This window comes from Pollachius pollachius (genome assembly GCF_949987615.1).
Source record: "Pollachius pollachius genome assembly, chromosome: 6".
Taxonomy (NCBI): domain Eukaryota; kingdom Metazoa; phylum Chordata; class Actinopteri; order Gadiformes; family Gadidae; genus Pollachius; species Pollachius pollachius.
In genome coordinates, this window is record NC_136939.1 from 18256706 (window position 1) to 18270351 (window position 13646).

General features: G+C 41.7%; 1 protein-coding gene and 1 long non-coding RNA gene across 2 annotated transcripts in view; both read left to right on the plus strand.

The window, feature by feature from the left end:
* The window catches only part of LOC307077336, a 2785-nt gene extending 935 nt beyond the window's left edge, over nucleotides 1-1850 (plus strand). Inside the window, exons 3-10 of the long non-coding RNA XR_013811934.1 lie at nucleotides 5-58; nucleotides 258-311; nucleotides 494-552; nucleotides 730-768; nucleotides 950-1062; nucleotides 1239-1297; nucleotides 1479-1533; nucleotides 1720-1850. This is a non-coding gene — a long non-coding RNA (uncharacterized lncRNA). The remainder of the gene's footprint in view (nucleotides 1-4; nucleotides 59-257; nucleotides 312-493; nucleotides 553-729; nucleotides 769-949; nucleotides 1063-1238; nucleotides 1298-1478; nucleotides 1534-1719) is intronic.
* Nucleotides 1851-4773: 2923 nt separating this feature from the next.
* LOC307077162 (calpain-8-like) lies at nucleotides 4774-13218 on the plus strand. Its single transcript, XM_079738475.1, has 22 exons — nucleotides 4774-5011; nucleotides 6002-6243; nucleotides 6591-6678; nucleotides 6791-6906; nucleotides 7269-7402; nucleotides 7580-7772; nucleotides 7854-7928; nucleotides 8019-8104; nucleotides 8348-8419; nucleotides 8521-8678; nucleotides 9038-9192; nucleotides 9311-9322; nucleotides 9463-9659; nucleotides 10593-10656; nucleotides 10945-10986; nucleotides 11209-11266; nucleotides 11365-11417; nucleotides 11545-11616; nucleotides 11732-11810; nucleotides 11911-12030; nucleotides 12858-12917; nucleotides 13062-13218. Exons 1-21 carry the CDS (start codon nucleotides 4975-4977, stop codon nucleotides 12896-12898), a joined length of 2094 nt encoding a protein of 697 aa, XP_079594601.1. The 5' UTR covers nucleotides 4774-4974; the 3' UTR covers nucleotides 12899-12917; nucleotides 13062-13218.
* The last annotated feature ends 428 nt before the right edge of the window (nucleotides 13219-13646 follow it).

A 13646-nucleotide genomic window follows, 5' to 3' on the forward strand; every position in this document is an offset into this window, starting at 1 on the left:
TAAGGTGGGGAATGCAGCTGTACTGCAGAAATGGTTCTGCAGACTGGCGCAGTGATGGGTAAGGGCAATCATGAATTGTCTTTTAAAAGGTGGACTTGTTGCCTTGATGAAACCTAAACTTACAGCTGGAATTACCGTCAGATTGTTAAGTGTTGATAATGGGTTTTCTGAGCAACTCGTCCTGGAAAATGGCCTGTCCAATTGATGATTTGATCATAGGGTTAACAGTATATATGTAACTTGATTTTTATTTTAAGGTGGGAAAAGCGGCCGTGTTACGAAAATGGTTCTGCAGACTGCTGGAGGGATTGGTGAGTGGAATCATGAATCGTGTTCTCCAAGGATTACCGGCTGTTGTGATGAAATCTTAAACTAATGCTGGAATTACCGGCAGATTGTTGAGTGGTGATAAAAAGTTTTCTGAACCTCTGCATCTTCACGTGTATTGGGCCATGTGTTCCTGTAGGGTACTAATTGTAGATGTTCCTTCTAGATGGACGTGTTGGGACTCTGACCTGGTGACCTACTAGTGATCCTTCAGATGTTCTCATGGTGAGCAGGACTTCTTTCTCCTCTTGGGTTTTGGCCGTGTTGTCAAGGATGAAACAGGAAGTGCCGTCCTATGCGATCACTGACGATAGTTCTTTTCAGTTTTTCTGAGACTACAGAAATTATCTTCCTCAGTCTGTTTGGTCTTTCCCTTCTGTAACTGGGTTCCTTCTGTTTAAGGTGGAAAAGGTTCTGCCATATGGATGATTCTCTGCCCAGGTGTGTAGACTCGCGAGCAGTTTGATGTGTTGCCCATCGATGTTGTGATGAAATCTTAAACTAATGCTGGAATTACCGGCAGATTATTTAGTGGTGATGACTAGTTTTCTGAACCTCTGCATGGTCACGTATTTGGCCATAGGGTTCTGTAGGGTACTTATTTGAGATGTTACTTTTCTAGATGGCCATGGTAGGAGGATACTGACTTGGAGGTCACCTTTTAAAATCTCCGGATGTGTAAAAAGCCAAGCTACGGAAATGGTTCAGCAGATGTACTGGAGAGGCATTGAATAAGTGAGTAGAATTGTGTTCTCCAAGGTGTATCTCGGTGTTGTGATGAAATCTTAAACTAATGCTGGAATTACCGGCAGATTGTTTAGTGGTGATAAATAGTTTTCTGAATCTCTGCATGGTCACTTGTATTGGGCCATGTGTTTCTGTAGGGTACTAATTGTACATGTTCCTTCTAGATGGACGTGTTGGGACTCTGACCTGGTGACCTACTAGTGATCCTTCAGATGTTCTCATGGTGAGCAGGACTTCTTTCTCCCCTTGGGTTTTGGCCGTGTTGTCAATGATGAAACAGGAAGTGCCGTCCTATGCGATCACTGACGATAGTTCTTTTCAGTTTTTCTGAGACTACAGAAATTATCTTCCTCAGTCTGTTTGGTCTTTCCTTCCATAATTGGGTTTATTTTTTTTTCTTCAAGGTGTATTTAATGTTTGGTATTAACGTTTCTGCAGATGGACTACAGTGGAACTGGGGTGAGTGGAATCATGGGTTCTTTAACATGTTACAGGTTAATGTTGTGATGAAATCTTAAACTAATGCTGGAATTACCGGCAGATTGTTGAGTGGTGATAACTAGTTTTCTGAACGCTGAAGTGAAGCTTATCAGATGCTACCGTTTGACTGTCTGTGTTTTAACAAGCCATGTTTCACATCACTAGGTGACGAATGGTGCTGAAGATTAACTACAGAATGACAGCCCAATACACAGATCTCAGGATGAAGATGGAACTGGATAATATCTTGTGGTGTTGTAAACCCTTTGTGACTTGAGTAACATTTTACAATAAAAGTACAATTTAAGCTTTGAGCCTGTTCAGTTTGTTTGCGTTACAATGAAGGTCGATACTTTCTCAGCCTCATTCTGGGACGGACTGGACCATTCCCCAGATGACCCTTCATTTAGGTTCAATAAGCAGAGGACAGGCATTATCAGCATGGACCAGATAAGCATTAATTCACTCTGCATTGGCTTGTACTTGACCGTTTATAGCCCAAGTCTAGCCTGTTGGAATAAAAACGACTTGATCAAATGTCTGCCTCTAACGGCAGACCTTGTTGAATCAGTCAATGCAGTGACTACCATGCTAAGTTGCTAATGTTAACTATATACTGTGTCTCAATTAATTAGAATATTGTGGAAAAGTGTATTCGATTTGAAACACGATTTATTACACAAGTGAAATATTTCAAACGTTTTGTAATTTGTTAATGACCTGCAGGTCATGATAATTCAGTATCTCTGAAAATTGGAACATTGTTAAGAATGTTCAATATTGTTGACTAAAGGTGTCACTGTAATCGGCTAATTTCCACCAAATACCTGGAAAAGGTCACCGGCCCCCAGACCCCCTGTCTATTACTGTGCCCCACCAACATTTTTGATCACCAGTCGCCACTGCTGCCAATGCCTGGTTTAAGTGTGTATAGTATATTTGTGATGGGTGTCGAAGGCACCATAAATGCGATAGGCCTACCATGATCAATGTTATTTATTCAGAATAATTTGCAACGACATCCGCAGAGTTTGCAACTGAAATGTGGATTGGTCTGAAGGAACAAAATACGATCAGCTGGTTTTCAGTACACACCTGTCAGTTCGGGCGCGGTGCAATGAATGAATATAGATCGTATAATCCGTAGGAAGAATAAAAACATTCACTTTGACAGATGAGCCATACATTACTACTTTATAACCTCGTTAATAACCATCATTTAGAAAACCATCAGCCTACGCAGCCGAAGCGTAGTGTGTACTTCCGCCTGCACTGGATGCAGGCACGTCCCGCGGCCGGGGATACAATTCTTATCGGGGCACAGCACCTGTCAATGCAGGGCCAAGTTGATCCTGGAGGGAGGAGGAGTGGTGCTCTGATGATCACCATACATAAGCCAGCAGCATGCTTTAACCACTGCCATGACTTATTTTCATATAAAGACTCGGACAAGTTTCGCTTGCATGTCTTTTTTCCAAACAGGTTTGGAAAAAACCTGTCATGTCCCCCCCCGGGGCACGATGCTTCTTCTCACGCATACCTACCTGTCCACAAAAAACAGTAGGCTATAGGCATGCAAATGTATATGGTCTAATTCCTAAAATAATTTAAAAGTCAGCCTCGAAGCGGTATTATTGTCATTATCATATGTATTTATAAAAATAATAGTAGAAATGGATTTCTTTTGGCGGCAGCAACGCGTACGTAAACTTCCCTTGCGTCCCAATTAATGGGTCCCCTGGGTCACTTTTTTTTATTTGAAAGAACGTCAGTTCGATAAAATAGCCCTGATCACAAGAGATCAGATGACTGCGCACCGCAAATACTGTGATTCAAACATCATGCAAACTTCGGGGATAGCAGCGTCCATATGAATGTCCACGATAAAAAACGTTACATTAACAATACAAAAACATATGCATTCAGTGACTGAAGATAAAAATTCACATTTATCGCTGGGAATATATCAAAACGCATTGTAATGCTGAAACTATCTTAAAATGTCGCCATTTCCCCCTAAAATAAATAAATAATGCGCTTTTTCTTTTAGCTTAGTTTTGGCCGACAGAGCTTTGTCACGACGCTGCTGTAGGGGGCAATAGAAACGTTCTTATCGGTCGTTTAAGGACGACCTGTATCAAAAACCTATTCTATCCTTTAGTTTGGAGATCTGATTCCTACGGTGGCGCTGAGCATTCACAAAAAAAAAAAAAAAAGTAAGTTTCACACCGTTAGCACACCAGGATCTCGTAATTACGAGAAAAGATCTCGTAATTACGAGATATTTTCTCGTAATTACGACATCAGGATCACCCCTCTCATTCATCAATAACGTGGCTGGCTGGCTGCAGGACGGCAACGATGACGCTATCCGACGCTATTGTATTTTATTTCTTGCTCGGATTGAGGCATTGAGAAATATTGATGTTCCTTAAAAGTGAGGAGGGCATTAATATGAGTATGTCAACATTGCGCAGACATCTGAAGTCATTGGGACTGTTCAGGAGAAAAGCCCAGTCGGACGTGCTACAAGTGGCTCTCTTCCTGCAGGAGCAGTTGAACCAGTACGGGATGCTTCACGGATACAAATTTATGCATCTGAAATGCATCCAAGCAGGCTTGGTAGTTACTCAAACAACGATACGGCACCTGCTCTTAATCCTAGATCCTCGAGGAGTACAACTGAGGAAACGGAATCGTCTAAGACGTCGTCTTTACATAAACCCAGGTCCAAACTTTTTGTGGCACGTCGATTCATACGACAAACTTAAACCCTATGGCATATGTATTAAAGGTGCTGTCGATGGATTTTCCAGTATGGTCATATGGCTACATGCTTACACAACAAATAGCAGTCCCCGTGTTATTGTTGGCCTCGTAATTACGAGATCCTGGTGTGCTAACGGTGTGAAACTTACTTTTTTTTTTTTTTTTGTGAATGCTCAGCGCCACCGTAGATTCCTTCTCATTTGTATTGCTGATGTTTTTTTACATTAAACAACCAAAGGTAATTTTAATTTTGGTGTTTAATATCAAGCATTTTTCATTTAACCCATTTGTGCCGGCTGCTGCGCGGCGCAACATTGTATCTACTAGATACAATGTTGCGCCGGCACAAATGGGTTAAACTAGGAGAGAAAATGCCTTTTCCCTTGTTAACGTTGAAGGATCAAACATGTTCAACTTTGTTCAACTTTCTTCCTGTTCCAACAGATCCATGTTTGTGCTTAACATGTAATCCAAGTTGTGTCTACTTTCTACTTGTTCATGCATGTGCCTGCACAGAATTTCCTGGCCGTTTAAGGACTGTGGAGACGAGGCCGCTATGAGCCCACCAAGACAGTAATACCTCCCAAGGTTCAAGGCAAAAAAAGAAAAAAACATTCCATTTTATAAATGAATGTATCCTCTGGTTAAGACATGAAATATATCACACCATGTGCCTGGATCTTTAAAGGTGAGTTATTCTTTCAGTGATCATATAAAATAAGAATAATATTCGAGAAATCAAACTAGATACCAAAACCAGGCAGATTGACCCAAATGCTCTAGTGAACACGACAGCGTGCAGTTCATGGCTTGGTACAGTACAGCACAGTAAATATGCAGAAAGGTGCTAAATATCTAAATAAATATCCTGATGATGACAGGGTATGTTACATTCCAGAAAACTCTCTAATTAGCTAGTTGTGGAACTATGATCCAAACTGAGGAAGCAGTTCAGATGCATTCAGTTGCTTATTTAAATTATAAGGTTCCCACCAATGTTGTTTTTGGTATTAAATTTGATTTACATCAAGTCAGTTTCAGTTTCACATCAAGTTAGTTTATTACAGCCATAAGGAAAGCTGTGATGATAAAATTGCTATAATTAGGGGCATTCCTTCGAGTTTTACAGCTGTATGTGTCAAATGTTATGTTTTTTTATATGCATTTAGCATCTTGCGTGGAAGATGGAATGAAATGGAAAAGGTTAGAGGGAGGGTCCACATACATCCTATATCCCCCTAGGGTTGTACACAGCCTTCTATAGGCTGACACGTTCAGACAGCTCCACTGACACAAAGGAATGAGCGTTTCGTATTAGGAACATATTTTAAAAGCCAGGAATTTGGTCAAAAGTCCGAAAGAGTATGTTAACCACTGCCTCTAGTGATTTGCATACAAGCGATATACTAATGGACAGGAACCTGTATGTCAGCCCCTATACCTTGGGGCTTTGGGGGCAGAGCCAGCCTATAGATATGGTATGACCAAAGTATAAATAACGGTTGTTGGGTGCACAAAGACCACTTCCAACTCTCTGGTGTTCAAGAGCTTGCAAAGGTAACTCATCTTAAGTCCTCCTCTGAAGAAGTAGTAGAAGTAGTCCATGTAAGAGTAACGGTCTCGCCGATCTCATTACTAATAATAATTAATGTGTGTGTTTTGCCTCTCTCTACTGTAGTTGTCAACATGCCAGGAGAATGCACCGGCATCATCAACCTGCGCTACCCCGAGGGTAGCGTGGGGACTTCCTCCAACCCGGACCTGTACAACCGGCAGAACTATGAGCAGCTGAAGCAGACGAGCCTGAGGAGAGGCTATCTGTTTGTGGACACCACCTTCCCTCCCGACAGCCACTCTCTGGGAGAGGTCCCCACCATGCCGCAGTGGCAGCAGCAGCAAGTCAAGTGGATGCGGCCAGGGGTAACTAACAATAAGACCGCTATTATATTCTGTTCGGAAAACCTCATGACTCAATGTTTTTTTAAATGAAATCCTCTTATATACTTACATTTTTATTTGAAGTTGCATAAATGTACCGGTGCTGTGCATGGTGGTTTTTAGACACATTGTCATGCAGCACATTTAGCAGTTGCTCCAATAATGATGCATGCTGTGGTTGATTTCAGCTTCTCCTTGAAGTCAAGTTAAATGACTGATTGTAGATAGCATGTATCAGTTTGAGTTTCCAGCTGCAAATCGTCGTTCTACTCTTCTTTATTATGGTTAAGAATTGACTCTTCATAACTTCTCTCTGTGTCTTTCTACAGGAAATTGCAAAAGCCATGGGCTTCAAAGGGGAGGTGACTTTTTTAATGGATGGGGCTTCAAGAAAAGACTTTGGTCAAGGCGCGATTGGTAAGCAAATACTCATCATTGTGATTCAAACAGAGTTGCATGAGAATTACTTTCAACATGAACCACTGCTATTTGGGGTAGGGGATCAAATCTGCCATTTTTTGTTTTCCAGGTAATTGCTGGTTCCTGGCAGCTATTGGCTCACTGACGTTGCATAAAGGGCTTCTAGTGCAAGTTGTGCCTTCCGACCAGTCATTTAAGGAGTATGCTGGCATCTTTCATTTCAGGGTAAGATTGTCCAAATGTCAACGTCTTTGAAGGCCTCAGTCAGGACCATCGAGCCACAATAAAAACGTAAAAGTAAAAAATAAAACACTGAAGGTAAAATGTAAATCTCAAATGAAAAGAGAACAGAGGAAGAATTCAATTGAACTTTATTTGCTCGTTTCTTTTACCGTTTGGCCAAAACAATGCCATTGCACATTGTCTGTAAATATTAGAGGTGTGGCCAGCCCGCAGCAGGCCGGTCTTAGGGGAAAGGGTGCAATGGCCTTTTAATTAAATGGTTATGATAAATGAAATGTTTATGCTATAATAGATATCAATAGATGTAAATGATATGATTATTGTTTTGACTCTTCTCTGGCCAGTTCTGGAGGTTTGGTCGGTGGGTGGACGTCGTCATTGATGACTTTCTCCCAACATACCAAAATCAGCTAATTTCTGTGAACAGCAAAACTGGACATGAATACTGGGTCCCTCTCCTGGAAAAGGCCTATGCTAAGTATGTAACAAATCATTTAGATGTCAAGAATTAGTCTAAGTTGGTTACCATATTGCTTTTTGCTGTGTGTCTGTAATAACCTACAATTTGAAGTGTTTCCCTTTATATTTGTTGAGTAAGCTATTAGCTCTCTGGACAATACTTCACCATAATGGTGTGCGTGTGTGTGTGTGTCAGACTTTGTGGTTCATATGCAGACATGCACGCAGGAAACCCAGCTGAGGCTTTCAAGGATTTCTGTGGGGGCGTGTTCAAGCACTACCAGCTGAGGAATCAACACAGCCAGGACCACGACGAGGAGCTGTGGAGCTGCCTGTCCAGAGCCACAGACTGCAAGTCCATGATCGGCTGTGGGACCTTTGCGGCCGGGGTACGACCTCACCCTCAGATAGAAGTTACACTTGTTTGCCGCCTGTGTATCGCTCCTAATCTTTTGTTCTTTGGGTCACAGGGACAGGCAGCGAACACGGTGTCCAGGACCGGCTTGGTGGACTGGCATGCCTATGCGGTCACAGGAGTTACTGAGGTAGCTCCCGCGGGGTCTGCTTGTGTGGACTAGCTGTGTGGGTCGAAAGCCTTTTAAAGCATGTCGTTTGTGCTCTCGGTTTGTGTTTAGGTCACCCATAGGGGTTCCAGTGTCAGGCTGGTTCGACTGCTGAATCCCTGGGGCCGCCAGGAGTGGACCGGAGAATGGAGCGACAGGTATGACGCCCCTATATATGAATCTATAGTCATAGACTGTCACATGGAGAGGCAAGTATGACACCCCTATATATGAATCTATAGTCATAGACTGTCACATGGAGAGGCAAGTATGACACCCCTATATATGAATCTATAGTCATAGACTGTCACATGGAGAGGCAAGTATGACACCCCTATATGTTTACATTTAAGCTTTGCAGACACCTATTTTATGGATAATCTCATCCTTCCATTGTGCAGATCAGATTTGTGGAATCAAGTGAGCTCTGAAGACAAGAAAAAATGTGTGAAAAGCGAAGATGGAGAGTTCTGGTATGGAATAATGATCATTAAAATCTTAAATAACTGCCATTTGCTTCTACTTTTGCCTCCATATATAATCAGTCCTCTGCGTTATTGACATGTTTTTCCAGGATGGAGTTGGAGGACTTCTGTCACCATTTTAACTACATGTCCATCTGCTGTGAGAACCCCAACTTCATTGATGGGGATCTTAGCTGCCAGTGGAAGTGCATGAGCTACAATGGCAGCTGGATCGCTGGTAGAACATCTGGAGGCAGCATCGGGAATTGTAAGCTTGGATTTTCAACTCACAACGCTCTTTATGAAGTTAAAATATTTGTAAAGAGTGTTGAAATGAAAAGGAAAAAGAAATGTTAAGACAAACATTATCATCATCCAACAAGACAGGGGTACATAAACTTTATTGTAAACCGTACAGACATGACAATCATGAATTCATATTAAGGTGGGAAACCAATGGGATGACAGTACTAGTGTGGTCCTGGGAGGGTTCAACCGAGGGCTGATGTTTACTCCCCTTTTGCTCTTTACGCACACAACTGCGCTGTTAAAAGGACACCAACTTTAAACCAAAGTTAAAAACACGTTTACGGCATTGCTAACGGATTCACTGGCCCCTGTCTGCAGCCACCTTTGTCAACAACCCCCAGTTCCGCATCAAGGTGAAAGCACCTGAGGGGGACAACAAGGGGAAAAACAACCTGCTGCTGTCCCTGATGAGGAAGCCCCTGGGAAACCGCAAACAGTCCAGCCAAGACTACATTGGTTACAGCCTCTTCAGAGTGAGCTGCTGTCTACACCACCATGATGATCACTCATGTAACATTGCTTTAAGACTCTCATTAGGAATGTGACCTCCCATTACTTTATTAACATATCCTTTCTGTTCCAATCCTACAGCTCACAGACCAGGTAAGCACGTTCATTTTGAATGTTCAATAATTAGAAACACACACACACACACACACACACACACACACACACACACACACACACACACACACGAATGAAAACAAATCCAACCTTTGTATTCCTTGGACGTTGTCTTCCAGGCTAATGCAGGCCAACTAGACTATGACTACCTGAGGCGGAACTTGTTGAACCAAAGCCCATTCAGCAATGACAGGGAAGTGATGCAGCTCATCAAGGTGGATCCAGGAGAATATGTGGTCGTCCCCTGCACTATGTATGCTAACGTCAGCGACGAGTTCCTCCTCACGGTGTACACAAAGGCAGGCGTGAAAGCTCAGTAAGTCCACTTAGACTCCCCTACAGAAGTAAATTGTAACATGGCTTTTACTGGACTCCTCCAGGCAAGGACACAGGGTGATGGGGTTTATTGTACAGTTTGAATATAATGATACATGGCCTGCATGTTGCCATGCAGGAGATACAGAGTGTGTGCGATGATGGCTGGTTTAACCTGTTGCCCACTGATTGCCCAATGGGCAGCAGGTGTGCAGCCATCCTCCACACACACTCCACATACCTCCAAACACCAAAGGAAAACAAGTGTATCACTGTCCATGGCTACACGCCACCTAGGTGGCTGCCACACTCTTCCTAGGTGACTTTACCGGGCTCCCCTACAAGGAGGCCAGGTGGTGGTGCTAATATGAATACCCAGAGAGAGAGAGGGCAACAGTGATTCTTGGGTTGGGTTTAGGGTTGGAGTTCGGTCTTCTACCGGTCCACTGTCGTTATTTGAAGGAACTTGGATGAACAGAAAAGAACATATTCAAAGCAGATTTACAACAGGCCATTCCTTTCTAGCTTCCTCTGTAGTGTGGCACTATTCATGTGCCTCCACCCAGATAACGGGGAGATTACTGGATCAATGGTTTTAAATGTTTTACTTTTTTTTTTTCCTTTCTCAACCTGACGGTACAAAGAATCTCTAGACCATCGCTGTACTTGGAAGAAGAAAGAATTCTCCTCTCAATCCCTAGTTTCTTCTGATATCTTGTACGTTCAGTCTGTACTATTGATTTCACTCACTTATCACCACAATGTTTGGAGAAACGTTTTCAGTTTTAACACAGTAAGTAAGGAGGGAATCTGGTCAAAACGTTATCACAAACGTAATTCACCTTTATGGATTTGGTTCAGCCCCAACCATTATTAAAACCTCTAGCTAAACATGTGTATTTTTTTTAAAATAACTCTCCTCTGTTTGTTCCAGTGGAGATGAACACGAGCACCATGAAGACAGTGATGAAGAAGAAGCAGAGGGAGTGACCCCCACGGTAAGAACAAAAAATGAGGAGAAATTCTGAACCCTAGGAGATCAGTGGAGAGTATCATTTATAATGCAAATTATCCAACTGCCGGGTAAACAGATTAGCTGCCCACAGAGGAAGCCCTCAGTTGTTTTCATTTTGCTTCAGCGTAACATGAAATATGAAATTATTTTGTTCACCCTTTTTTTAAGGGGTGGGTTCAGTTCAGTTTTTTCGGTTACTAGGCTATTTATATTTCTTTGTCAGCTGAGATTATATTGTCTTTTATTTGGTTTTATCCATTTAATTCCCAAGGCAACTGGTGATGAGGATCTGTTCAGACGCTACTCTGAAGGGGTGAGTTCTTTCCATCTAATATCTCTAGAACTATAAGAAAAAGTTGATTAAACCTTTGATTCGAGATTAAACGTTATCTTAAAATCGTAAGGTATATCAATATTGCCCATACAACTATTTAGATCTGTCCCGATACAGAAACCTCCATCTATGTTCCTTTCTCTGTCGATGGCTCCATCAGTCTGAATTGTTCCTAAATACTTTATGTTTCTCTCCCTTTAGAAAAGGGGACTAAATGCCGAACAGCTTAAGCGTCTCCTCAACGACTCCCTCCTCAACGGTGAGACAATCAACACTTCTTCCGAAAACCATGTAAACATGTCCACATACTTTCATTATTCTTATTGAACATGTTGTATTTGTGTGTTGATTCTAAAGGAAAGAACGGTTTTGACCTGACTGCTTGCAGATCCATTCTGGGCCTTTCTAACGTAAAGTAGACCAAATGAAACCCTTCTGCTCCTCACATTCCCCCTTTCTTCTTCTATGCTGTCATTTAAATTGTTGAATAAATAGACGTGATTGAGGCCAACTTGGGGCATTTGTTGTTGTGTTCAGCCACAGGGCTACCAAAGCACGATCAACTATCCCGCCTTCAAGAAACTATGGAAGAAGTTTGTCGGCTACAAGGTAGCGCCTCCGATATCAATCATGTACACTCAATCTCCTAATGAGTCTCTTTGGATTTTGATCTACTCTGCATTCAAGCTCCTAATGAATCCCCCGTGATGATTGCCTGTAACAGGAACTCTTCGAGGGCTTGGACACGGATGGCTCTGGGGCGTTGTCCATCCATGAGGCCATGGGCGCAATGTCCTCTAGAGGTTCAGTACTATGTACACAAACTAATTCAATTGATGAAAAAAAAAGTAGACACAAACTATAGGCCAATTATTTTTCTCTCTTCCCCACGTGTTCTACCAGGATTGTCTGTGGACCCCCAAACCATCATGTCCGTTGTGTTCCTGTATTCCGGCATGCTCAACGACGTTCCACTGGAGGGCTTCGTGCCTCTGATGTTACAGTTGGAGAACAGTACAAGCAGTGAGTAGTGCTCATACTAATACTAATACGATACTAATACTAAGAGTTACTGTATCATAGCCTCTGATGTTAATGCTGGAGAGCAGCAATAGTGTGTAGTGTGATACTTAGGGGTTAATACGAATACTAATACTAAGGGGTTAGTGTATCATAGCCTAAGGGGTTAGTACTAATACTATACTAATAACTGATACTATACTAATACAAAGGGTGTGACATAACTTAAGGGGTTAGTTCTTATCCTAATACTAATACTTGCTAATAACTTATACTATACTAATACTTATACTAAGGGGTTGTAGTGTATCATAACCTAAGGTGATAGTTCTTATCCTAACATGAATACTTGCTAACTAATACTATACTAATACTAAGGGGTTAGTGTATCATAACCTAATGGGTTAGTTCTTATCCTAATACTTGCCAATAACTAATACTAAGGGGTTAGTGTGTCATAGCCTATCATGCACTAACTTTAATTAATACTTAATGCCTTTAAGCTGTAACTGGGATTTAAGAAGTGTGTGTAGAATTGAGTGGCATCTAGGGGAATAAAAGTATGTTTTAATATCTTCTTAATCCCATGAAAGTAAGGATGGGGTTACTTTATGACCATTAAGCTCCTCCTTCACCGACCTGCCATGTTGCTATGGTAGCCGAGAACTGACAAACAGCTCTTCAGAGAAAGGGTTCAAGAAAGATAGTGTTTTGGCGTTGTAGGAGCGAGAGGGTGTGTTATCCCCATGGCTACAACCTTTTTGGGATATTTTTTACTACTGTTGTTGTGTAGGTCCGGTATAATGTGTGTGGTGTGTTTTAAATTACAGCCCAAAACGACAACACCATTACTACTTATTACTACTACTAGCAACTTCGAAAATGATCAGGTAAGTATTTAAGACCATGTCATCCTTTATAAACTTCGGTCAATGAATTATAATCTTATAATATAATAAAATATTTAAAAAATATCATGATTGCTGCGTAATTGAGTTTACTCTAACTTCTCAATATTCTTCCTTTTATTTCAGGGTACCCAACACAATAAGTATCTTTCTCTAGGAAGAACACTTGGGGAGTGATTCCTGATGAAGTGGCAAAGTCGAAAAGTATGCTTCTTATAACCTCAGAAGCACGTTATCATTACAAGTTAATCAGTGGGTAAATATAGAAGGGATTTCAGGTCAAAGAGCATCAGTTGTCACCCCCTGGTTTTCTGCTACTCGATCCTCCAGATTGCCCCCTGGTGGCCAATAAATGCTGTATGTTTCTAACCTGAAGGCACGTCTCCGGCTCTCTTATTCTACCGGCCCATTACTGTAGATTCCATTTGGTTGAACATTGCCCGACTTTTTAGGTCTAGAACGAGTAACTGAGTTAAATCTAATTACGTGAACTATAAACGGAGCATTCACTCTGACTTTGTTCAACGTCTTTTTTTTCTCTTTTTTTTTTTTTTACCATATATTCATTCATTAATAAGGTTAGCAAAATTATAAAGAATACAGTAGACCGTGGCCAATGGTCATAGTACCAAGAGTGACAGTAATAACCGTAGCCAAGGGTTAGTGACCGTTGTCAATAGTGATGGTAGCGAAGAAGAGTGAGTAACCAAG